The 27,047-nt window shown below is 44.3% G+C and overlaps 1 protein-coding gene across 1 annotated transcript in view; it reads right to left on the reverse strand.

Annotated features, from left to right (window-relative positions):
* Positions 1 to 25,868, reverse strand: part of LOC126440160 (probable WRKY transcription factor protein 1) — a gene marked incomplete at its 3' end in the record, with an annotated part of 101,422 nt that extends 75,554 nt beyond the window's left edge. Inside the window, exons 1-2 of the mRNA XM_050090603.1 lie at positions 25,848 to 25,868; positions 15,983 to 16,432 (exon numbers count right to left, since the gene is read on the reverse strand). Of these exons, the coding sequence (XP_049946560.1) occupies positions 15,983 to 16,432; positions 25,848 to 25,868 (471 nt within the window). The remainder of the gene's footprint in view (positions 1 to 15,982; positions 16,433 to 25,847) is intronic.
* Between the last annotated feature and the right edge of the window lie 1,179 nt (positions 25,869 to 27,047).

Raw genomic sequence — 27,047 nt, forward strand, 5'->3', positions numbered from 1 at the left:
TCATTGTGACAGCTTATGTTCTTTGCCTTTTGTTTCAATTATCTTACTATTTCCTCTAAGATGCAGTTGAGGTGGTGTGGAAACATGTTGTCACCCTGCATAGGAGCCACTTTCCAGTCTTCTGGAATCTTTTCAGTTTCCCATATTTCTTCAGACATAATCTGAAGGTTAGTTGTCATTTCTGCTTGACACCAGTTATGGTTGAGATGATTTTATTTCTTCTCCACTGGCTTTGTTGTTTTTCAGGGTTTTTGTTTGTTTGCTGTAGGTGGTAGATCTGCTTCCATGTTTTCAACAAATATCTGGAAATTCTAGCTAACAATTCAGTTATCTACAGTTCAAGAGTTGATCAAAGTACTTTCTTAGTAATTTACATGTGTGGTTATTGCTCAGACCTACTTTACCATTTTCGTCTCTGCTGGAAATACATTGGAGCATGTTAGCCCTTTTTGAATAAAACCATGACTGTATGTATGAGAGCATTTTTTCTGCTGTAGTACACAGTGATTCTTTTTTATCACTAATTATGATACTCGTGTCATCTGCAAATAGTAGAATTTTGGCTGAGCTGTCTGGAGCCTGTATGTCATTGATATAAACAAGAAATAACAATGGGCCCAGAATGCTGCCCTGAGAAACAACTATTTAAATTTGTTTTGGTTCAGATATGGGTTTAAAATTGTGAAGACTCTTGGAGGACCTCAGCTCAACAACTTGTGACCTGTTTTGCAGATAGGATTCAAACCAATTTTTAACGGTACCCCTGATGCATATTGCTTCAAGTTTCCCTGGTAATATTACATTGTTCACAGTATTGAAGGCTTTGGCTAAATCTAGATTAATTCCAACAACCTGTTTATTTGACTCAAAATTTCTTACTATTTCTGTGCAATATGGCTGTTTCTGTACTGTGCCATGTTGACTGTTATTTATTAGTTTATGTTTTTCTAGATATTTTGTAACCCTGATTTTCATTAATTCCTCAAGTATTTTGGAGAAGTATGGGAGGAGAGATATAGGTTGGTAATTTTCTATTTTATGTCTCGCTATTTTTGTATAGAGGTATCACTTTAGAGATTTTTAGTTTATCCGGAAATATCTCTTCACTAAGGGACAAGTTTGCTATGTGTACTATAGGTTTGACAACACATGGAGCAATTTTCTTAATTATTGATACAGGTACATCATCCATACCAGAGGACAATTTGGATTTCAAGCATTTAATGACTTTTAGAACTTAATGCTCGTCTGATGGGATTGCCATCATGCTGGTATTTACCATTGGAGACATCACTGTTAATTGTTGCTTAAATTTACTGCTTAAAGTAAGGGTAATATTAACAAAATAATTGTTTACATTGTTTGCCATGGCATTTTTTCTATGGGGATATTTTCATTATTTTTAAGATGGATTTCCTGTTCTTTAGTTTGACCTTCTTTTTTTTTTTTTTTTTTTTTTTTTTTTTTTACCACATCATTCTGGACTTGTTACTAGCCTGCCTTATTAATCTATCATTACTTAATAATTTTGCTTTTGATACTACTTTGCTGTAAGTCTGTCTGTATGTTCTCACATACTCAACAAACTGCTGATCATGACATGTTTTTAACTTTAAACTTAGTAATTTTATGGTTTCACTTGACGTTTTAATTCCGGGTGTACTCCAGGTCCCTTTGGATCCAGATGATCTGTAACCCAAAAGCTTTTTTGGGAAGCACATTTCAAAGTATGCCATAAAAGTGGAAGCAAATGTATTGTAAGCATCATTTGTGTTTGTTTGTGCCAAGACCTCTGGCCAAACTGCATTTTTAACATTATTTTAGAACTGATTACAATTTTCAGTAGAGAAACATCGTTTGTGCTCCTTTTATGTTCCCCTCCTTGGGAGTTGCAGTGAGATTAAAGGTTAGTGCATTATGATCTGATAATCCTATATTCACATTTGTAGCTGCAACTTCATGTGTGACCACATTTGAGAAGATGTTATTTATTAGGCTTTCACTGGAATCTGTTGTTCTAGTGCCGGCCGCAGTGGCCGTGCGGATCTAGGTGCTCCAGTCCGTAGCCGCGCTGCTGCTACGGTCGCAGGTTCGAATCCTGCCTTGGGCATGGGTGTGTGTGATGTCCTTAGGTTAGTTAGGTTTAAGTAGTTATCAGTTCTAGGGGACTAATGACCACAGCAGTTGAGTCCCATAGTGCTCAGAGCCATTTGATCCATTTTGTTGTTCTAGTGGCAGCTGATACGTGGGGAAACAAGTTGAAGCTTTTAGTATGTCTAAAAACTTGTATTTTACTGGCCTCTGGACCAATAGATTAATATTAAAGTCACCACAAAGAATTATGGTAGAGTTCTCATTTGAGAAAAATGTCGAGCATTTCTTCCAAATTCTTAAGAGAGACTTCAGTATCTCCAGATGGTGATCTGTAAATTGCTGCAACAATTACTTTCTCTTCTATGATTAATGGTTTAGCCTCATATCTTAACTTAAATTTAAGCTTGGGATTTAGATAAAACCATACACCACCACCTTTGACATTTTGCCTATAGTACTGACTGGCAAGTTTATAATATGTGTGACCAAAAAGACTTAAACTATATGAGTTAATTGTATAAGGCTCAGTCACAACTTCTGTGCATGGCTATGACAGGTGGTGTGGGCAGCCTATCAAGTTAGGCTGTGGTCTCCTGATCTCACATTTTGTGCTCGCTTACTCAGTTGTGCAGGACTCTGACACTTGTCTCACTCCTCTGTCAACACAGCTTCCCTTTCATGTCGTTTGTCCCCTAACACTGCAGTCAGGTGTCATGTGGTGTAACTATTTAATACAATGATGTATTATATTCTGTACCTTATCTTCTATACTTCTTCTCAAACTCTGTTATAATTACTTTAAAATTCAAAATTGATGCCTTTGACGCATCACATTTTTATAAATAACTTACTATGTCACTTTTGACTTAACAAATTATTTATTCCCTTCATCATCACACTCGTGAACTACACTAAAAGATCACCTTCATTCAGTATAAAAGAGACACTCACAATAATTTTGAAGGTTCCTCGTCTGTGTCTCACAACATACATCAGTTGTTGAAATAACTCCTTTGGCAGCCTATTGCTTTACAGGACAGTGTGGTGACCCCACAGAATACTTATTTTCACACATGTAGTTTGGCACCCAAAGCTGCTGCGATAGCTGTACAGTGCTGAAGGTGCATATTGTCCCCTGATGTAAGTCACCACACACAAAATAGAAATAACACTAATGAACAATATCTGTACATTTATGTTTGACATGTTGTTTTCTATTGCTCTTTTCATAATGTGTACACAACACTTCTTTCAAAATGGCATTCATTGGTAAGAAGTCATTGATATGTGCATCTCTCCTCTGGAGTGGTACGTACAAGCACAGTCTGTGAACATGGTGCCCAGTGAACACAGTCAAAAGTTTTTTAAATTTTTTTCCCTATATGCCATGAATGTGGATTTCTTTTCGTAACTATGGCTTCTGAGATTGGTTATAGCCGCAGTACATCACTGTCCGTGATAAAATACGCAAATTTACCCTCAATTGCAGCCACAATTTAAGACCATGTCACTAAAGTGAACATAAAGTACTTGAAAGATGTTTTCCTCTCTGTGTGTACAATAGTATCCAGTGCAGAACCACAGCGGCTGCAGACACCCGAGGCTGGAACCAGTACTGGAGCTGAGGACATACGTGCAGTGAAGTCACCTGGTGAGTAAGAGTAACTTTACACGTAGTTGCAGCCTTAACTAAAGCAGTACATAAAGTACTTAAAAGACGTTTTACTCTCTGTGTGTACAATAGTAGGCAGTGCAGAACAACAGCGGCTACGGTCACCAGAGGCTGGACCCAGTACTGCAGCTGCAGCAAAGTCACCTGGTGAGTAAGAGTAAGAGCCCACTGTGCGAGGCTTACATTCCTGCTCTGTACACTAGAGAATCAAATGTATCTGGACACCTATTAGTGGACATTAAGATTTTGTGTTCTCCTTTATGGAGACTTGAACTCTTCTGGGGACACTTTGACATTTCGAAATCTCTGTGGATGGATGCCAGCCCATTCTTCCTTAATAGCTGATACCAGACAAGGTAGAAATATTGGACACAGGGTATGGAGTGAAAATGCCATTTATAACTAATCCCTAAGACGATCCATTGCTTTCAGGTTGGAACATCGGCAGGCAAGCCTTCTTCAGGAATGCCACTGGTTATAAGCCTTTGCCTAACAATGCTGATCCATGAGAGGTACAAGTGTTGAGCTGATCAAATCGGTCGTTATCTGTGAACTGTTCCCCTGCTGTGTATAGTACACAATAATGTCAAATATGTACTTACCCTTCTGCATTTATCATATCCTGAAGTACAATAAGGGGAGAACAAGTTAAAGAGGAGAAATTGCATATTGTTACACTGCCTGCTCTGCACTGCATTGTTGGCAGTAGAGGTAATGGCGGATAATGTTCACTTAGTAGTCACCACATCCAAATTCTTCCGTCAGATACCCACGGAGTATAGCACTGTTTGTCACTCCAAATCTCGTTTCCACTCATCCACTCACCAGCAGTCATAGGTTTTTATGCTACAGTCAGTGTGACTTTATGTTGAACAGAAATGTTGTTTCCAGAAGCTGCTCAGCCATTGTAACCAGTTTTTCTAACTCCCTGTACACAGCCATTTCCTTAGCGGGCTCCTAGCTGCACTTCAAAACTGAAGAGTGACTGCAGCATCTAACTGCAAGCTGGTTTTTACTATTTCCTACCACAATGACAGAAGCACTTGTCCATCAGCATACTGTGTGTGCCTGGACTTCATGTAGCATTGGTTGTTCCTTCACATTTTCACTTAACTGTCAAATCACTGACAGCTGACTTGGGCAAGTTTGGAAGGGCTGAAATGCATCCCTGTGTTAATTATTCAGGTGTAATGCAAAGAAAAGTCCATGTTCAGTGTACTCAGATCCCTGACTGATGAATTCTGCTTACAAAACAGTATTACCTGCCACTTCCTATAATATATATGACGGCAGTATCTGTTCCCAAAAGAACAATTACCATGGATGACCATGCAGCTTTGCTAGAAATGAAATAATTAAATGGACACCCTAGCTGCAAACAGGTGGTGATGTACTTCATTGGGGATTTGTTGAAAATGTGTGGCCCAACCGGGACTCGTTCCCGGGATCGTCTGTTTACATGGCAGACGCTCTATCCATCTGAGCCACCGCGGGCACAGAGGATAGTGCGTCTGCAGGGACTTATCCCTTGCACACTCCCCGTGAGATCCACATTCCCAACATGTCCACCCCACTACATTCGTAGTGTGCCTAACAGATGTTTGCCGATCGTACTCATTACTCGTGGCAGATTAATCTACCAAGTCCCGTACGAGTTTGGGCATAGCGTGTGCGTTCGCACAAGAAGGTCAATGGCCGGGAAGCCGTATTTTAACTATATATGATGGTAGTATCTGTTCCCGAAAGAACAATTACTGTGGATCACCCTGCAGCTTTGCTAGAAATGAAATGATAATTAAATGGATGGAGCGTCTGCCATGTAAGCAGGAGATCCCGGGTTCGAGTCCCGGTTGGGGCACACATTTTCACCATTTCCCCAATGAAGTACATCACCGCCTGTTTGCAGCTAGGGTGTCCATTTAATTATCATTTCACTTCCTATAATAGTAGCTCCACCTCTCATTGAATTAAAGTGCTCAGTTGCCCGTTACATAAGGGTGCCCAGGTATTTTGATTGGATAGTGGGTTTATAGTTCTTATCTATGTGATTTCTGCAACCCCTTAGTCAGTCCACCATACACAATTGAATTAGAATCCAGAAATCACAATATATTTTATTATATTTATGTTTTTGAATATTGAGGACTTTGATTTGGGGCGAGTATTTACTGACTTACAGAAATACAAAGTTTGCCTCTATAGCTGTGGAAATATGTGTGCTGAGAATTACTGGGAGGGAAAAGGAAACAGAAAAATGGACAGGGAACAGGCAGGATTAGGAGACGTAGTGTGGAGGTAGTGGAGATGAGTGATACATGTAGTGATGGAGTGAGTGACAGATAGGATAAGACAATTACATGCTCGTATCCTAGGGAGGTGAGTGGGGGGAACATTGAGGTGACAGTCTGGTGAGAGGCATTGAGTGGATATCAGGCTACATGGACTTCAAGCTGCAATGCCTGTAGCTTGAGACCAGAATACCAGGAGAAGCCAGGGAAGAGGCTTAATCAAACAGTGGGACTCCAATGAATGAATGATGTGAGTAGAAGAAACTGAGGATGATTTGTATTTCAAAACTGAACATTTTTGTACAACCTATTAGGGTAGTAACTTAAATGGAAATATTGGGGTGTGAATCTAGTTTATAAATGGTCATAGCTGATGCGTTCAGCACTACCATAAGTTATTTGATACTAACATTTTCAGGGGCTCCCTTAACCTTTCTGTGGTCAATCAGACATAAAGGTCCTGCCAAAATGTTTGTTTCAGAATCTGCACAACCATAGAAATGTCACATTTCATTGTGTACTGTGATCTTTTGTTCAGTTTATGTACAATTAGAACCCAGAAGCTGACAGGTGATGCTAGAATGTGTTTTTTCTTTGTTGGTACAGAAGTGAGTACAGTATGTTTTGTAGAAGGAGCTTCCTATCTTTGGCTTAATTGTGGATGGCAAAGACAGTGTAGATATTATTTATCTTTGTTACATTATTTGCTAGGTGTATACTATTTGACATCTATTTTCACTGATAACTCATTCTTGAAGAATGTGTCTTGTAACTAAAATTAATGCATGTCTTTATTAATGAAAATCATATCAAAATCATGACTGTAGTTGGAAATCTACCACCCCAAATGTACAGATACTGTTCTTTTGATGTACTGTTTTTCTTCTTTCTCATGAGATAGTGTACTGGAGACATTTGTTTTCTTTTCCTTATTTTGTCTTGAATGTCTCAGTAGTTTCTTGGAATTAATTGTTTACAATTATTTATGGAGCTGTCTTTTGAATAATGGGTGGGGTGGTTATGAAGAATACAGTCAGCAGAAATAAGGTTTCTATGGTCTACTTTATAACATATGAAAGCTGATCACCTCTAAAATGAAGGTGCTGGGAGTGTATAGTAAAGTGGAAACAACTGAAGCATGTGGGATGAATGTGTCAATGCTTTTGGAGAGAATGGCTGATAATACAGTATCACTTCCTGTTCACCAGATTTGTCCCTGGTGCCAGTACCTTTGTTCATAAAATATTTCCCATCAAGACTTTCACTACAGTTTGATACCAGACCAATCTGTTCGTCTTTCTGCCTCACCTCTCTACAGGGAGTCCAGCAGGGAGCTGCCTTGCCCCATCTGCCACCCACACTCATGGTCATATGTCCCACCTAATGTGGATGATCCATGCACAAGGAGAGAGATGTGCTCAGGTAGCCATGAACAATAGAACTTCATTGCAACACAGAAGGCACATGATAATATTGGGCAAGTGAAACAGCTTCCTAGTGCAAGCAACATAAAAATACTCCTGATATGCTGTAAGGTTGTCACTAATATGACCTAAGCTGAGCACTGCAAGCTGCACTGATGATGTCCTAGATTCCAATGTTGCTGTGCTCAGAGGAAACGTTTTGACTGTAACAACAGCCAAAAGTATGAACTGTCATCCCCATGGAGGAGATGGCAATGCCATCCATGAGGCACACACCTGGAAGAAAAATACAGAAATTGGGCCAAGACATCAGTAAGGAGGGATGATGATGTGGAATGGTGCAGGCAGAAAGATACCAGGATGAAAGAAAGAAGTGGCACAAGGCATTTGAACACGGAGCAAAACCATTCAAACACTATGCAGAAGCACTTGAACACAGAGATGAAGGCTACCTAATGGATCACAAGACACTGGTAAAAAGCTTCCAGAGACAAAAAAGGAATTATAAAAGCACAAGAAGAGGGATGTTCCTGAGTGGACAAGAGGAAGAGTGTTTCATTGCGGGACAGATGGTACATGCCAACATGAAGCAAATGAAACAACTTTGTGATGAAGGCAAGGTAGAGAATGCCCTGATGCATGAAAAGATTGCCACTAATATGAAAACTATTCTTGAAGCTTCCAGTTGAGCACCCTGTAAGAACTGACAAACACTGCTGTAGGCTGCACTGGCAATGCCAATATTGGGGGCTGCATTCTTATTAATATAGTCATGCACTCCAAAGTAGATAGTTGATGTCGAGTCTGGAACTTGGGTTGGCTGGTGAGCCTCTGTACATTCCCCTACAAAGGCTATGTAGTGGAGAAATAATGTTAAGTTGTCCAGTGTCGCATGGCTCCAGGGTGGAAACCATGCAGTGGCTGTCATTGGCAAGATCCGCTGCACTGAGGGTGAGTTTCAGTTTCAAGCCTGTTAAGATGCCAGCAACTGACATACCTCTGTTGTGTGGCATAAGGCAGGATTGTAAAGCACCAGCCAGATGCTACACCACCCACTTCCACCTCATTCCAATTATGTCTCCTAATCCATCCTGTTCCCATACGCATCAGATTTTCTTTCTGTCTCACCTCCACAAAAAATCCACCTGAGAAATAATCTGCCTCACCTGCCACTCATTCTCCTCACTACTTGTACCCATCTGTAAGTAAAGAAAGGAGTGTTACATTGAATGTGTTTGATGTGGCATTATTACTGCACAAACAGCAAAAATGTGGTAAGTGATAAACATTTTTGCTATTACTTTCTGTGGGGTATCTGTGAGAGAAATTCATGATAATTTAAAATTATTGGTGAAGTTTTCTGCAAAACACTAAGTGCTCTCATTGCCGAATACTGGATGAATATAATGTCAGTACATGAATGCAATTAGTGAAGGTGCATAAACAAGCTTACACACAGTTCCTAAATGTTAAACATGAAACAGTGTGTTAACTGTGTAACATAAGATTGTATGTTTTATAAAGCAGATAAGTACAGGATCTTAAATTTTAAAATTTGAGCAATTTTTATGTGAAATGATGACAATAAACATTTATTGGTCCCTGCCAGTCTTCAGATAGCAAGCATGCAACTGGAATAAAGTTCTGGCTTTCTGGAACTCGGTAATATTGATGGTTGTTTATAATTGAGTAGATTAGATGCTCAATTATACACTGATCCGTAGGTTTTCTAAAAGATAGAAACAATTGATTCTGTTCTTTATCAGGTCATGTTGAAACACACTTAGTTTATCACTAGTTTGCTTTACTTGTGCAGATAAGGAATTTTTTATGTTAACACGCAAATTCTTTTTTTGTCAATCAGGCCCTGCTGAGGAGAAAGGCACGCATCCCATCGCTCAGGTGAGTGAAAGTAGTGGATGCACATATGAGACTGGCAGAGCAAGTGTGATTTTCACCAGTAGCATATAAAGTTTGGTTCTGTGGCATGTAATGAGCCCCACACTGCTTCCTGTCCTCCTCCCAGGGTGAGGACATATTTCATCAGCTCAGGGCTTTGAACCGTTAAAATACTTCCTCCTATTCTGAGCTACTTTGCACACTACCCACTTGCTTAATCAAATAAACACCTTTATTAATATCCTATCCATCTCCATTACAGTCTCATTGCGTCTCCCATGGCAGTCTGTTTCCTGACATCACGAACTTTGCAACTTCTTTAGCACTGTTAACTGAAATGCTATCTCAAGTCTAAATTACCTGCTAAATGACCCAAAAAATATCTCAAAGACCACTCATATACTGGCTCTTAATTTAAAACAAGTAACTCTCTTTAATTATTAATGTCAAGTCATGTGTCATTGGTCAGTGTACAGAATCTTACTGACAGCTCAACTTCATCTTCGTTCTCCTGATGTAATGGCAGTTGTCATGATGATGACAGTTCTAGGGGGAAGGCACATTGCTGAACAAGAATGAGACAGCAAGATCTAAACCCATGGACTGGTTGTTTGTGTTGCCATCATCATTTGTGAAAGTGGCATGGCTGGACCATGTAAAAGTTGGGAATTCCTGTGGATGCTGATAACCATGCCATTGAGTGCCCCGTAACCAGGTATCATCATCATCATGATAGAATAAAACACTGAAATCATAATGAACTGTGAAGAACGATTAACTAATTATCGTTATCCCACCCTGCAGATATGCTGCATCAGTCTCCACTAGACTTTGTGTGTTTTGGTTGGAGGGTGTTACTAGAGGAGGACAAAATGCATGCGTTTTAACTCACACAGGCTGGCGTGAGGTCTGGAACAGGACAAGGAAATTAGAATTTAGAAAAACGGACTTAGCTGGTGGAATACTTAACTTTAATCCATTAATGATGAACGTCTGTCTTGATGGTACATAATTCACAATGGCTGATTTAAAGGCTACTACCTAGCAAGTGTGGTGTCTGACGGTGACACCACATTATGCACAACAGAGAAGGGTATAAAAGTTTAAAGCCACCATTTGAATTAAAATAAAAAAAAAAAAACACTTTGTGGTGGTGACCATTGTTCATCGGTACTATAGACATTGTGAGATGTACGCCTTTACCAAAGCGATGTGTTACACCATAGTTGATACTCTTTAAACATGACAATAAATATTCCTCAAAATCGACACTTACCACTTACTGTTGTCTAAAATGCTTGCTGATTGCAGTTGGGAACTGAGATTTCCCCATTTTTGAGCAAATATCACAAACACAAATGACAGGTACTCGCAATCGCAAACACGTTTCAAAGAACCTTTCTAGAATGATATCAGACTCATTCTCCTCCATACATTCATGGTCTGTCAAACTTCCTAAACTCTTCTGAAAATACTTTCCTGCTTGTGAAATAACTACCAAGTGAACTACTTTGAGAGGTATACTTGTCATAGTGTTTGTTATGTTTGACAAATGTTGATTAGTAATTCAATAAAACTACCTTAGTGTACTTAAGCACGTGCATCACAAATTGTGCAGTGTGATTTCAAAGTAACTGTTTAGTTACTTTTGTTGTTAGGGATTTGCTTTCAGTAATATTAATATAGGTCTCTGGTACATTAAACAGAATCGAATGATCATTCTTGTGATCTTTCAGATCTTGCATTGACTTACTTGCCAGCTCCCATGACCATGGCAAACAGTCCTTTATCCAGTAAGTGGTTTCTTTTTCATACATCTTGTTGTTTAGGACCAATATGTGGCACAAATCTTAAAGGTCATGCAATGTGTCAGATAAAATAAAATGTTTAAGAAACCAAAAAAGAGGAGCCATAAGTTTATGTAAATGCAATCAAGAATGTAACACAGGAATGGCCGCTGAGGTGCCACCTCTCCATTTCTTCCCTCCTCCTCTTTCCTAATCATGACATTATTCCAATGGAATACTGGTGGCCTTCAATCCAAAAAGATGACTTGCGGCTGCTCTTGGAATCGCAACCTCTGCTAGTTCTGTGCCTGCAGGAAACAAAATTGCATCCTCAAGACTGATTTGAGCTTTTGTATTTCTTCCCAGTCGGCTTTGACTCCCTCTCTCCAAAGATGGCATTCCATATCGTAGGAGGAGAGAGGGGAGTCATGCTGCTCATATGAAAGGACGTTCAAAGTCAACCCTTCTACCTGACTACCCAGCTTGAAGCTATTCCTGTCTGCATTTTACTTCCTCTCCTGAACTTTTGCATATGTACTGTTTACATCCCTCAGTCATTCGGTGTCATGGACACTCTACATCCAGCTTACTGGCCAACTCCCTCACCCCTTTCTGCTGCTCGTTGACTGTAATGCACACCATTCCCTTTGGAAATCTCCCAGAACCTGACAGAGAGGTGCCCTCTAGGCTGAACTTCTCAGTCACCTTAACCTCATTTGCCTTATCGTGGGAGTACCCATCTTCCTTTTATACTACATGCACTCCTACCCATATCTGGAAATCTCCTGCACTGCCCAATTTGCCCATCATCTCATCACTGTCTCTAGTACGTACTCGAGCAACCATTTACCATTTGCTATCCATTTTCTGACTCCTACCCCACATATATGCACACCAAAATGGCAACTTTCTAGGGATGACTGGAGATTTACTGTTCCCTGGCACCCTTTGAGTGACATAATTTCTCCAGTTGTGATGGCCAGGTAGAATATCTTACAAATGCCATCATTACCACCACACAATATGCCATTCTCGCACTTCATCTTTACTGTGCCATGTCCCAGTGCCTTGATTGACTGAGCTGTGTTGTGACTCAACTCACATGCAGAGATGTTTTCCCCATGTTTTTAACCATCATTCTATGATGGCAAACTGCATTCATTATGAACAGTTGCATGCACAGTGCCGTTGCACCCTTCAGGATAGCAAAAATCTAGCTAGATTTCCTTAACTAGTTCTTCTAACAGTTCCACTACCTCAATTGTTGTATGGGCCCTGCAGGACCAAGATCCATTGGGCTGCTATTCTGCAGAGATTTCAAGCTCCACCCACTATCATTCTGCTTTCCTCCACCAGAAACAAGTGGAGGAGGCTTGGGTAGTACCCTTATTTTGGCAGATTAGCGAGTGCTACAAGCTGCCTTTATTATGATTGGGTGAGAACTTGCTCTCACTTCATATCGATCCTCCAACACAGTGCTGGACGATATTTGCATTCAGATGTTGCTAAACTTTTCTTTTGTGGGCAAGCACTTGCTCTTTCTTATGTACAACTGCATCTGGGCAGAGGGCACCGTTTGCCAGATGCCAGCATAGAGACACTGTCATTCCCATACCCATACCCAAGCCCAGTAAGGAAAAATACCTTCCTTCTAGTTACTGCCCCGTTTCTCCCACAAGCTGTGTTTGCAAACTGATGAAACATGTAATTCATGCCTGGCTGGTATAGTGACTAGAGTGTGGCAATTCACTGACCACTGTACAGTGCGGATTTTGAGCAGGCCGTCCTGCAGCTGACCATCTCATCACTTTGTCAACGTGTGTCGCGAATGGTTTTCTGTGGATATATCGGACACTGGCAGTGTTTTTAAATTTGCAGAAAGCCTAAAACACCTTCTGAAGGATGGGTATTCTTGATCTCTCTACATGCGGCACATCTGAGGCCGCATGCCCCATGTCCTTCAGGTATTTTTAAAGTATTGATTTTTCATGGAATGTTGGTACTGCCTTGTCAGACACCGTCACCAGGAAGTTGGTGTGCCTCAGGGTACTGTTTTGAGTGTGACCCTCTTTGCTATTGCCTTTAACTTTATTATGTCCTGTCTCCTGCAGGTCATCTCCAGCAGTCTACTGTTGCCCACCCCTACCCTGTTACCCTCCCACACCCTGTCCCAGCCTCCTCCTTACCCCCACATGATTGCCTGTTTCGTCATGTGCAACTGCTCGCAGCCTGGCTTCAGCTGCCAGAGAGTGTGATCACGTGTGTGAGAGTTGCATTTGCGTGAGTATGTGAGTGTATGTTATCTATATATAACAGAGGCCTTGTTCACTGAGAGCTCACTTTCTTACAGTTTTTTTTTTTTCGTGCCTGTGTGCCTTCCATGGTATTGTTAAATTCATTTCTGAAGAATTGTAATGTCTCGAGGCATTGAGGTGCTGGGGTAGGGGTCAGTGTACACTTATCAGCAAACAAACAATTGTGCCTTATTAGACAAAAGCCAGGAAAGATCAGACCATTTGGCAATAGTGCCGTAAAAACCAGACCAGGGATTGATCTCGGGGAGATGAGTGTCATTGGTGTGGTAAATGTGAGGTGTCTGATACTGACTCAGTATTCGTGTATGCCCCATATGCTAGTGATCACTTACTTAACTGGATAGGTTATGGACCTGACTCTCAGAAGGTTCAAATCACTGACATATGCATTCCACTGACATATGTATTCCACTGCCACTCATATTCTTCATTTTGCAGCTTGAAAATATATCTCTGCATGTTTTGGAATGAAGGTTAAGGCCTCAAAATTACCTGCTCTTCCCAAATCCATTCTCCTTGGTGAAATGATAGAAGCATTGCACGGTAACCTGAAGGTGCAGAGTTCAAAGCTACACATTTCCATTTTTTAATTGTTTTTGCAAATTCACTAGAAAGAGAGAGACAGATTTTTTGGACATTTATGCAAATAATGGAATTGTGTGTCTGAGTAATTAAATAGCTGCTCTTGTTGCGTATGGGCTTCACTCTGTTTCAGATACATTTATTAAAGTACCTGTAGCTAAAGTCATGAAAGTTATAATGTTTTATGATAGAGAAAATAACCAACAACAAAAGCAACATTTGAAGAGCTCTTCTTAAGACAGAATGAAACATGAAACCTTCAACAGTTCATGATAAGAAATGTTACACACTACTACAACCACACTTAATACTTATCATCCAGACCTCATGGCAAAGAATAGAAACAGTGAAACTAATGATTCACAGTATCATCCAGTTGCAGGCCTAGGTAAGCCAAGTGTTGCAACAAAACATTTGATCATATTCCATCAAATCTCATCTGTCACATGTGCCAAAGAATAAATTCACTTTCCATTACAGTGCTTGTGTATAGTCCAGCACAATATCAACATTGTGAAGTGCACTTCCACAAACATTTCTACAGCAAAAAGAGAGAAAATTTCTTCACGGGGTTTACAATACTATTCAGGTTTTCATCACACGATGTTTGTCTTGTATGGGAGTTCTAGTGTACTGCATATCGTGCTCGACAAAGGGAACAGGGAGAAGGGGACGATAAGGAAGATGATGGCGAGGTGAGTTGCAGTCTTGTGTTAGACCATCATAGCAGCAATAGTTGCAGGCACAGATCAGCGTGATTTCCCTAAATTGCTCCAGGCAAATGCCGAGATGGTTCCTTTGAAAGGGCACGGCCGACTTCCTTTCCCATCCTTCCCTAAACCGATGAGACCGATGACCTCGCAGTTTGGTCTCTTCCCTCAAAACAGCCCAGCCAGCACAGATCAGTGGAAGATGTCATGGAAGGTCTTAGAACATCACTGAGACCCTAATTACAAGTAACAGACATAAGAAATAAATGAATACACCTTTGGTTGTTGTTACCCATGCCCTGGCTCCAACTCAAACCATTAATGTTTGCTTGACTGTGATATTCCTGTGGTGCTGCTTGTGAGTGGATGACTGTAACTGAGGTATTGTCAGAGGTGTTAGTCATCAGAAATGGCATATTAGTCCAATGCTGATTTCTCTCTTGTCATGCTGATAAATGGCAAAAATGTTTAAGGAAATTTTGTTCAAATATGTGGCCTGTCCCCAGTGTAAGCTGTGCAGGGTTCAGCAAACGTCTGCAGTATGCAGATGATTTGGCTTTCCATCCATGCTTGTCACATATCTGGCAGAGTCGTGAATTTCTATGTATCCTGTGTTGACATGACAAATATTAAGGGGTAGTAACGTGCATTTTTAAAGCTATGCAAATTCACCCCAAGGGTGACTATGGGAATGGAAGTTGCCTGAGTATTGGGAACTTTGGATGAAATATCAACCTGTGTGATTGATGAATCTTTGGAATGGCAGAAGTCTACCCCTACTGTAAACAGAATTTTAAAGAATTTTGTTGAAGGAGGCACTATCAGCAGAATGCCTGGCTCAAGATAATGAGCACACAGCAGGATAACACATAGCTTGCCTGTAAGAGCCAACTAATCCCTCCCCTAGATACGAAGCAGTTGTAGTGAGTGACCAACTTCCCAGTTCCAATGATGCAGTTCACTGAGGGCCAAGGAAAGCTGTACTGCACGCACAATGATCCACTATAAAACAGGAACTCAGTGAGGAAATGTGTTACACTGGCTGGCAGCCACAGAGCTCCATCTGAATGCAATGTGGAACAATGTACTTTTCACAGAAAAGTTGTCTTACCAAGACCAAACAGTAGTTTAGCAGCCGCGAGGGTCCAGACATAATAGGGAATAAGTGGTGACAACAGGTAGTACTAGCCGATTGTCAGTTTCCTGGGGGCGTTGGTTTCCCCGTTGGGGGCGTTGGTTTCCCCGTTGGGGGCGTTGGTTTCCCCGTTGGGGGCGTTGGTTTCCCCGTTGGGGGCGTTGGTTTCCCCGTTGGGGGCGTTGGTTTCCCCGTTGGGGGCGTTGGTTTCCCCGTTGGGGGCGTTGGTTTCCCCGTTGGGGGCGTTGGTTTCCCCGTTGGGGGCGTTGGTTTCCCCGTTGGGGGCGTTGGTTTCCCCGTTGGGGGCGTTGGTTTCCCCGTTGGGGGCGTTGGTTTCCCCGTTGGGGGCGTTGGTTTCCCCGTTGGGGGCGTTGGTTTCCCCGTTGGGGGCGTTGGTTTCCCCGTTGGGGGCGTTGGTTTCCCCGTTGGGGGCGTTGGTTTCCCCGTTGGGGGCGTTGGTTTCCCCGTTGGGGGCGTTGGTTTCCCCGTTGGGGGCGTTGGTTTCCCCGTTGGGGGCGTCGGATTTCTGTGAGAGGAGCAGGAATGCTTCCTCAGTAGCAGGCCGTATGCCCACATTTTGAAGAAAGTGGTGCTGCATTTAGTGTGAATGCTATATTGTGGAGGGGATCTCATGCTACAGGAAGAATATTCACTTGTGTATAGGTCTGCTCATTCAACTGCAGCTGTCCAACATAGACATTAATGTAATGGACTTGCTGTGAGAGACTGCTCACATGAACACAATGGAAATTATGTGTGTGTAAGTAGCACGAACACACAGAGAACTGGCTGTGAAACACACCATTTATAGCTGATGCTCTTTTGGACTGCTTTTTTGAAGCCTCGGTGGGGTTGCCTCTTCTGACAAATGGGTCCAATGCCTCACAGATTCAGTGCCAGGGTGCATGACTGAAGTCAGAAATAATGGGGCATTCTGGATAAAATGTTATGGACTGAGAACATTTTACTTTCTTTCCTTGTTCTGCTGTGCAGTGTTCTGTCAGTGAGAGCCAGCACAAAGTCTCTTGGTGACGGAAAAATATCAAAGATGAGAGAAGGAAATTTGAGCTAGTTCTAGTTGGCATTATCCTTGTACCTGAAATAAATTTATTTTAATTTAATATTTTGAGTATTACATTCTCTTTACTTGCTCTCTGCCTACATACATGAAATGAATAAATCAAGAGTGCCCCTTTTTAGGGCTATTTTTTGTTATGTCAAATTCGTCTCTCTCCCACTCTATTGCCACCCATCGGACTCGGCCAAAAATGTGCAAAATATATCTTCTCTTCTCTCTCTCTCTCTCTCTCTCTCTCTCTCTCTCTCTCTCTCTCTCTCTCTCTCTCTCTCTCTTTCTCACACACACACACACACACACACACACACACACACACACACACACACACACACACACACACACACGCGCAAATTAGAAATTGGAAAGTCTCTCATGACCAAATAAGAAAACAGGGCAGTAGGATAATTTGTAGTTTCTAAATGGTGTTTATATATATAGAAATTGGTCTGTATGCTGCATTTATTTGATGGAGTACATGTGTTTCCTCATGCTGTATGTAGAATAAGAAACAATATGCCATTTAATTTCTGTTGGACAAAACGTGTTTATTTCTTGTCTGAATCCTGAGCTACAGCAATGAACTTTGTCCAGAGATTGTTCTTCCTTCATGTAATTGAGGAAAAATGCAACTGTGGACACTGCATCTTGTAATTTCCCCATGCATCCTCCACAGCCTGACTAAACACAGCTTTGTTAGAGGCCATCTGATCTCAACTGTCGGTCATTTGTCCCAATCAGTGCTACCTAACAATAGCAAGACCGTGCACTCAATTTGCTTACTAAATCACAATCTCCCCCTGCGGGTTCGGGGGTAAGAATAGGCCCGCGGTATTCCTGCCTGTCGTAAGAGGCGACTAAAAGGAGTCTCAAACGTTTCGGCCTTCTGTGGTGGTCCCCTCTTGGGTTTGACCTCTTTGTTTTTTTTTTTTTTTTTTTTTTTTTTTTTTTTTTTTTTTTTTTTTTTTTTTTTTTTTCTTCTCCAAATTTCTGCTGTTAGTGCGTGCCATTTGGGGAAGGACACCTTATGTGGTGTTTTTCTATTGGTCCATCATGCTCCACCATCTTGCATGTTTCCTATTGTCGTGTGGGGGGGGGGGGGGGGGGGACTACACCCAACGTCTTCTGGGTTGTCTCCTTCTTGGCTTGAGCGCACTCTTCTTCTTCATGCCCACAACAACTGTGGACCCTTTCAACACCTAAAATCCAGCACGGGCACGGCAATCAGCATCTCTAAGCAAGGTAGAGTAGACTTTGATGCTGTGCAATATGACCCTCAGTTGTTCCCCTCGTTGGCTGCGCCATGGGAGGGACGCCGATCTAGTGCCAAGCGGGAGCCTTACGTACCGCAATACCTTGTCTGCAGCAGGACTGATGGTGACTCCTTTCTTATGACGAAGCCTCTGTTTTTTGTGGAACACCTGGAGGATAAGTTTGGGGAAGTGGCGGGGTTGTCTAAAATGAGGAATGGGTCCATCCTCCTCAAGACGTCCTCCCCAGCCCAGTCACGAGCTTTGCTCTTGTGTGATAAGCTGGGGGACGTCCCTGTTACCGTCACTCCCCACAGTAGCTTAAATATGGTCCAGGGGATTATTTACCATCGTGACCTCTTGTTACAATCCGATGACGAGCTGAGAGCCAACTTGGAACGACGTGGTGTACATTTTGTCCGTCGTGTACATAGCGGACCCAAGACTAACAGGGTGGCCACCGGTGCCTTTATCTTGGCCTTCGAGGGTGATGTCTTGCCCGAGAAGGTCAAGGTGATGGTTTACCATTGCGACGTCAAGCCATACGTCCCTCCCCCGATGCGGTGCTTCCAGTGCTGGAAGTTTGGGCATATGTCCTCCCGTTGCCCATCCAGCGCTACATGTCGAGATTGCGGACGGCCCTCTCATCCCGATTCTCCATGTGCGCCTCCGCCTGTATGTGTCAACTGTGGGGAACACCACTCTCCATGCTCGCCGGATTGCCCCGTTCTTCATAAGGAGCGAAAGATCATGGAATTTGAGACTCTGGACCGGCTTACTTATCGAGAGGCAAAACTGAAATATGAAAGGTTGTATCCTGCTTCCATTTGAACATCTTATGCTGCAGCCACGTTATCGTCGCCCACGCGAGCGACGGTTGTCGCCTCATCTGTGCCGCCTTCAGTGGGCCCTCTGGGCCGTGTATCTCTGTCTGCCCCCTCATGTTTGGGGGCAAGCCTTCCTCTGTTGCCCCTTTAGCAGTTGGGGGCAAACCCTCTTCTGTCGCTCCCCCTACGCTTACTTTGGGAGTGACATCTGCTCCACAACCGGGAGGCTCGATCCCTCCCCCTCCTTCTCCGCCGGCGTTGCCTCCGCCAGTTCCTCTCTCGCGGAAGGGGTCCCTCGGGGCTCTCCCTTCCTCCGTTTCTTCTCCTACCCAGCCGGATGTCAGCCAGTGGCTGAAGGTTCCGCCACCTGCTGGTTGTAGGGCTTCTGGGTCATCGTCAGCCTCCGACGCTCCTTCAGAGAAGCTCTCCCAGCCCTCTCACCCTAAGGGCCGACGTGAGAAGAAGGAACGGCATGTGTCCAAGAAGAAGGACGTTCCGGTAGTTTCAGCACCGCCTGCTGTACATGGTCCTGGCTCCGGGGATGAGGTGGAGATCCTCACCTCTGCCGCGGATCTCACCCTCACGGAACCCTTGGGGGCCTCTCCTATGGACTCAGCTGACTCTCCCCCAGTGGCAGCAGTTGGCTCTGAGGCGCTGTCTGCCTCTTAGTCGCATTCACGCCCTCCCAGTCCCTTCCTGCTTCCATTCTCCAATGGAACTGCGGCGGTTATTTCCGCCACCTGCCTGAGCTCCGGATGCTTCTGAGTGTTTCCCCTGTTCTCTGCATTGCTCTGCAGGAAACTTGGTTTCCTGCAATGTGGACCCCCGCCCTTCGTGGTTATCGGGGATACTATAAGAACCGTGCTGCCTGTCAACGAGCGTCAGGTGGGGTTTGCCTCTTTGTTCACCACTCTGTCTGTAGCTCGTCAGTACCCCTTCAGACGCCTTTAGAGGCAGTTGCTGCCAGGGTTGAGCTCTCGCTGGCTATTACTGTTTGCTCTGTTTACATTCCTCCGGATGGGGAGCTCCCCCGACATGTCTTGGCTGCCCTGCTGGCTCAACTCCCGCCACCATTGCTGCTTCTGGGCGATTTCAATGCCCACAACCCTCTATGGGGTGGGACTGTCTCTGATGACCGCGGTCGAGCCGTGGAGCATTTGTTGGCTCAGCTCGACCTTAGCCTCTTGAACACCGGTGCTCCCACGCATTCCAGTGTGGCCCATGGCTCGTTCTCGGCCATCGATCTCTCTCTTTACAGCCCCGGACTTGTCCCATCCCTCCACTGGAGGGTGCACCCTGACCTGTCGGGTAGTGACCATTTTCCCATCTATTTGTCACTGCCCCAGTGTCATTCTTCTGGGCGCCTGCCCCGCTGGGCTCTCCATAGGGCTGACTGGGCGGCTTTTACTTCCGCTGCAATCATTGAGTCTCCCCCACAGGGTGACATTGATGAGGTGGTCCGCGTCTTAACCACGTCAATGATTTCGGCCGCCAAGGCTGCCATCACCCGCTCTTCTGGCCTCCCTCGGAGGAAGGCTGTACCCTGGTGGTTTCGGCCGCCAAGGCTGCCATCACCCGCTCTTCTGGCCTCCCTCGGAGGAAGGCTGTACCCTGGTGGTTGCTGGAGATTTCTGAGGCTATTCGCGACCGTCGGCGGGCTCTCCAGCGTCATAGGTGGCACCCGTCTCTCGAGACCCTCATCGCCTTTAAGAGGCTCCGTGCCTTTGCCCGTCGTCTTATTACACGGCGTAAGCAGGAGTGCTGGGAGCGGTATGTCTCCTCCTTGGGCTCCCGTGTCTCCCCCTCGCTCGTGTGGTCCCGGATACGGCGGATTTATTGACACCAGACCCCTACGGGTGTCCCTGGGATCTCTTTGAATGGCGCTGTCTGCGCGGACGCTGCCGCCATTGCTGAACACCTTGCTGCGCACTTCGCTATGAGCTCTGCGACTCCAACTTATCCCCCCGCCTTTCGCTCTCTCAAGGAGCGTGCCGAGCAGACGCCGTTATCGTTCCACACGTGTCGTTCTGAAAAATACAATGCTCCTTTCAGCGAGAGGGAATTCCTCGCTGCCCTCGCCGATTGCCCTGATACAGCACCAGGACCGGACTGCATCCACGCACAGATGCTGAAGCATCTCTCCAGGGACTGCCAGAGACACATCCTCACCATCTTTAACCGCATCTGGAACGAGGGCGTGTTCCCGTCGCAATGGCAAGAGGGTCTTATTGTCCCCATCTTGAAGCCCGGTGCGGACCCACTGGCGGTTGACAGCTATCGTCCCATTACCCTCACCAACGTTTTGTGCAAATTGCTCGAATGTATGGTGGGGCGGCGTTTGTGTTGGGTCCTTGAGTCGCGCGGTCTCCTCGCTCCATCCCAGGGTGGCTTCCGTCGGGGCCGGTCTGCCACGGACAATTTGGTGCGGCTGGAATCTGCTATTTGTACGGCCTTTGCCCGACGTCAGCATCTCGTTGCTGTATTTTTCGATCTGTGGAAGGCGTATGACACCACATGGAGGCATCACATTCTCGCCACGTTGCATGAGTGGGGTCTTCGTGGTCGGCTCCCGGCTTTTCTTCAAAGCTTTTTATTGCGCCGCTCTCTCCGGGTGCAAGTCGGTGCCACCTCTGGTTCATCTTATATACAGGAAAATGGAGTCCCGCAGGGCTCGGTGTTGAGCGTCTCCTTATTTTTAGTGGCCATTAATGGTTTGGCTGCAGCAGTGGGGTCGTCGGTGTCTCCTTCTTTGTATGCCGACGACTTCTGCATCTCATTTAGCTCCACGACTACGGGAGTCGCCGAACGCAGGCTGCAAGTCGCCGTTCGCAAGGCAGCATCATGGGCTCTGACTCATGGTTTTCAGTTCTCTGCTGCCAAGACTCGGGTTATGCACTTCTGCAGGCGTCGGACGGTCCACCCTCATCCTGAACTTTACCTCAACGGCCACCTGCTTGAAGTGGTGGATGCTTGCCGCTTCTTGGGACTCGTGTTTGATGCCCGGCTCACATGGGTTCCTCATGTTACTCAGCTGAAGCAAAAATGCTGCCGACACCTCAACGCTCTCCGCTGCCTTAGCCACACGTCTTGGGGTGCAGATCGCTGCACGCTGCTGCGGTTGTACAGAGCCCTTGTGCAGTCCCGGCTTGATTATTGGTGCCCCGGCCTATGGGTCTGCATAACCCTCAGTGTTGACGTTGTTAGACCCCATACACCACTGTGGGGTTTGGCTTGCAACTGGCGCTTTCCGTACGAGCCCCGTGGATAGTCTACTGGTGGAGGCCAGGGTTCCTCCACTGCGGATTCGCCGCCATCGACTGCTCGCCGACTATGCTGTCCACGTGCATTGCTCGCCTGGCCATCCCAATCGTCGCCTGCTTTTCCCTGCCATGGTCCTCCATCTGCCCGAACGGCGACCTAGGTCTGGGCTTTCCGTAGCTGTCCGTGTCCAGTCCCTGCTGTCGGAACTGGGGTCATTCCCTCTTCTGCCTCCCTTCCGGGTCCGTGCACCTACACTTCCCTGGTGTTTGTCCCGGCCGTCTGTCCGTCTGGACTTGGCACAGGGACCCAAGGACTCGGTTCTGCCTGTGGCCCTCCGTCGCCGTTTTCTTGCGCTCCTCGCCTCATTTTCGGACTGTGAGCCCATCTACACTGATGGTTCCCTGGTTGATGGTCGCACTGCCTACGCTTTTGCTCACGCTGCCCATGTTGAGCAGCGCTCCTTGCCGGCTGGCTGCAGTATTTTTACTGCAGAGCTGGTGGCCATATTGCGCGCTCTTGAGCATATGTGTTTCTGCTCAGGTAGGTCCGTCGTGATCTGCAGTGACTCCCTGAGCAGCCTTCAGGCCATCGACTGCTGCTATCCCTCTTCTCCTCTGGTGTCCTCTATTCAGGAGTCTGTTTCCGCCATTGCCCGTTCTGGTCGTTCGGTGGTTTTGGTTTGGACGCCAGGTCATGTTGGCATCCCGGGGAACGAATGTGTTGACAGGCTGGCCAAAGGGGCGATTGACGCCCCAGCTTTGGAGATCGGCCTCACGGCTTGCGATCAGCAGCTGGTGTTGCGCCGTAAGGTGCTTGGGATGTGGTCTGCTGAGTGGCGAAGCATGACAGCGCCTAATAAACTGCGGGCTGTCAAGGAGACGACCAATGTGTGGCGCTCCTCCCTGTGGTCTTCTCGCAGGGACTCTGTTATCCTGTGTCGGCTCCGCATCGGCCATACATACCTGACGCACGGCCATCTTTTGCGTCAGGAGGATCCCCCCCTGTGTCGGTGTGGGTCCCGGCTGATGGTCGCCCACATTTTATTGAAGTGTCCCCGACTGCGCACCCTCCGGCAGTCTTTTAATCTCTCGGGCACTTTACCTTTGATTTTATGTGACGATGCCTCTATGGCTGACAATGTTTTACATTTTATCCGTGGTAGTCCTTTTTGTGGTTCCATTTAGGGAAGTCCTGCTCCTTTCCCTTCCCTTTGTGTGTCTCTTGTCCTCGAGTCTCTTATGTTTGGTTGCAGATTTTAGTGTGTAGTCGGTTGGTTGACTCTTTCCCTTTTTTGTTGTCATGGTAGGTCAACCAGTCTCCAGTCATCTTCTTTTGTTCTGTTTCTTTTTGTCTGGTGTCTTCGTGTCTGTAGTGTTTGTTACCGCATTTGTGTTCTTTTAGGGCCTGGGGGGAGTCTCCTTCCCCTTGGGGTTTTACCTGCTTCGTGCATTTCAGTCTCGCCTGTTTTTTGGAATGGGGGACTGATGACCTTAGCTGTTTAGTCCCCCTCAAACATACCAACACCCCCCCCCCCCCCCCCAAAAAATCACAATCTGTCTTACATCACTGCACCCTTCAGTGAGAGTGATAGATTTGGTGAGTGGGAAGTAACTATACTGCCACTCATCTCAGACACTTCATACTTGCAGAACTGCAGTGCGAAAGGAGGGAGGTAGGGTGGGCGGGAGGGAGGTAGGAGGGAAGTCAGTATGGGACTGATGTAGCAGAAAATCAGTTTGTAAAGTAAGCACCACTTGGTATTAGGCTCATACTCATGCAGTTTATGGACTGCAGTTGTTCTTGTTGTTGTTATTGTCATTGTCAGTCCGAATGGGGTTTGATGCAGTTCTCCACTCTGGTCTACCTTGTGCAAGCATCCTTGGCTCTTGGTAACCATTGTTAAATTCATTATCATGTGTTTAAATCTGGTAGGAGGCATACAGTAATGATTGTAACACAGTACCACATGGAATGACTTCTGTGCAAATAACTGTTCAGAGAATTCTGTACTGCCTTCACAGAGTGAATAAAAGTACTTGTTTCTCATGAGGTACTGCAGTGCTGGAAGTTAAGCCGCCTCCTGTTAGCAACTTACACAAGCTGAGTGGACCAAAATCCATTTAGTTCACTTTGATGACTAATTCCAGACCATTGCTGTAACTCCTCAATGAGCTATGGACATTTGTGGACGTGTTTAGTCAGATGTTTTTACCTATTTTTCCACTTTTTGTTTCCATTTTAATTTCTTGTATTTCCTTTGTTTTGACTGCCATTGGGGCCCTAGTTGTTGGGCTGCCCCAGTCCAATTATGCTCCTGCTCAAGTCACTACTGGACAAAAAATTCTTATTTGCAGTTTCCTCTCTATTGGATGTGTTCACATTAGTCACATTATGTTGCTGCTGTCATAATATCAGCTTCCATCCCTGTTAGCCATGATCACAGAGATATGCATGGTCAAAATACAAAGTTGCCTTCAAAATTGTCCACAGCAACTGCTCTAACAGCTTCCCAATTAAATGCTCGAATATACCAAAATGGGATAATGATGCATTGCCTGTAGTTCTGTCAAACTGTGCTCTTACAGATTACTTTAAAGACTTCAGTTTTGAAATTTCCTTTCCCCTCCAAGTGATGTAGGACTTGCCATATGCATGTCAAGGAATCCAAATTTACATTGCAGTTGGATTTTGTGTAAATGTTACATTAGTTTCTTGTAAAAGTTGTAACAGCAGTCCCTGACAGGAATGCCTCATGTTAAGTCACCAGTACTGAGTACCACACTTGTTGATGATAGTTTTGTTGTTTAAGCTGTGTATCCAAATTGGCATATAGTTCCTTTAGTTGCTGGATATAAAATTTTCCAATTGTTTAAACTCCCACACCTTTATGCTGGTTCTTCATGCAGTCATTGTTGCTCTCTGCAGTGTTACTATGAATATGTGCTAGGCTGTTACAGTATTTGTGATTTATGATGCCGTATATCATTGCTACCAATGTCACATAGTACACTTCAAGACACCTACACTATCATCTTTGTAAATTAGATATACTTTTCTGCATATCACCTTAACACTGTCCACAGTATGAAGTGGCTTCCACCTAGTCATTCACTATGAAACACACAAGTCTCACTTGTTCTGTGTGTGCAGGTACAAATCAGTGAGGATGATACACTGATGCCAGTTGCCACTGATGCATTTATATGGGAGAATGCCATCAATAGCGATTTGGATGCCTACAGTGCTATACTTCAATCACATTGCAGTCTGCTGTAGCAGTGTGAACAACAAGAGCTATTCAGTGTAGTTTGGGGGCTAACTGAGCATGTGCTAATCAACACAAAATACATAATTCACATAGAAAATAACTATCCAAACCCTAACCAACAATGTGCCTTGAACAAACTGCTTGCATCTGTAAGAAGCTCCCTAACAGGGTAGTGTGACTCAATTGAAATGAAAACTTATGTGCTGGCCACGCATGTTAAGTATCTGTGGGTATACCCTCAACACATTAAACTTCCTTACCTCTGGGGCAGCTATTAGCATGTTGGAATCCAAAATATGAACTTTGATGAAGAATTACTCTAACACAACAACACTCTGGAACAGGTTAGTACACCCCTAAATAGACAAAGCTCATAAAATCATAATGTATTGTTGAGGCCAGTGTCCTCCATTTTCGTAGGTATGCAGTCATTACAGTACTTGCAGATAGTTTAAAGTGTTTCGATCAGGATTCTGGGTATTCATGTGGCCTTTATGGCTTCCAATCAACATCACACTACTAATACAAAAGAAAGTGAGTCACATAGTTGTAAGCTGCCACAACTCTGCTACACTACATGGCATGTCATTTGCAACGTGTGCCACGTGAACTGCTGTGGCTCAACACTTTGGGATCTGCTGGTTCTCAGTAACTTGAAATCCAATGGAGACACTATCGGAATTGTACATGACATAATTTCTCTATCTCCTAACTGTGACAGTCTGTAATTTTATAATGGTCTGTTATTCCTTTCCCCTTTCTTGAGGGGTGTTCATTCCAGCAAACTAAGCTGTACCATTATTTTGGTGACTGGCAGTGTCCTTACACCAGCCTCCAAACACCAATGTTGCCTTGCTTTTTGCGGGCACCTTTGTCCTTCTCTGTGACAGTGGCTGTATATGGCAGCTGTAATGAATTCAGACAATTAAAATTAAAATATTTTGTGGTTCTTCACTTGGATCATTATGCAGTTTTCATCAATCTCACTTTTATAAAATTTCTCATGTATGTACTTGCCACAGCACCTGATTCCTAATCTCCATCACTATTTTAGTGTAGCAACTTCTTGACATTAAAATGAGCATGTGCAGTGAGAAGACAACCACTGCCACATATCAAGATGTTTGATTTACACTCAAATTCTGTTGATGTAAAGTTATTCAGTTTCTTAATATTTTTGCAGATGCCGCAGAAGTTGAGGATGGAGGAACTGTTAGCAGGTGAGATATTTGCTTCCTTCAGTAGCTTAATTACACATTAAAGTTATGACTTCAATATTTTATTATGTGGTACTTTATTTTTCATCTTTTTCTTTGACATTAATATTCCATTGGTGGTGTGCTAAATAATTTTTGTGAAACAGTTTTTCAAAATTCTATACTATAACTTAACACTGGATGTTAATTATGTCATACATAATTCATACTGAAAATTGGCGGTGTTATTGTAACTACGAAAGA

The sequence above is a fragment of the Schistocerca serialis genome, unplaced genomic scaffold, assembly GCF_023864345.2.
Source record: "Schistocerca serialis cubense isolate TAMUIC-IGC-003099 unplaced genomic scaffold, iqSchSeri2.2 HiC_scaffold_1352, whole genome shotgun sequence".
NCBI classification, from domain to species: Eukaryota; Metazoa; Arthropoda; class Insecta; order Orthoptera; family Acrididae; genus Schistocerca; species Schistocerca serialis.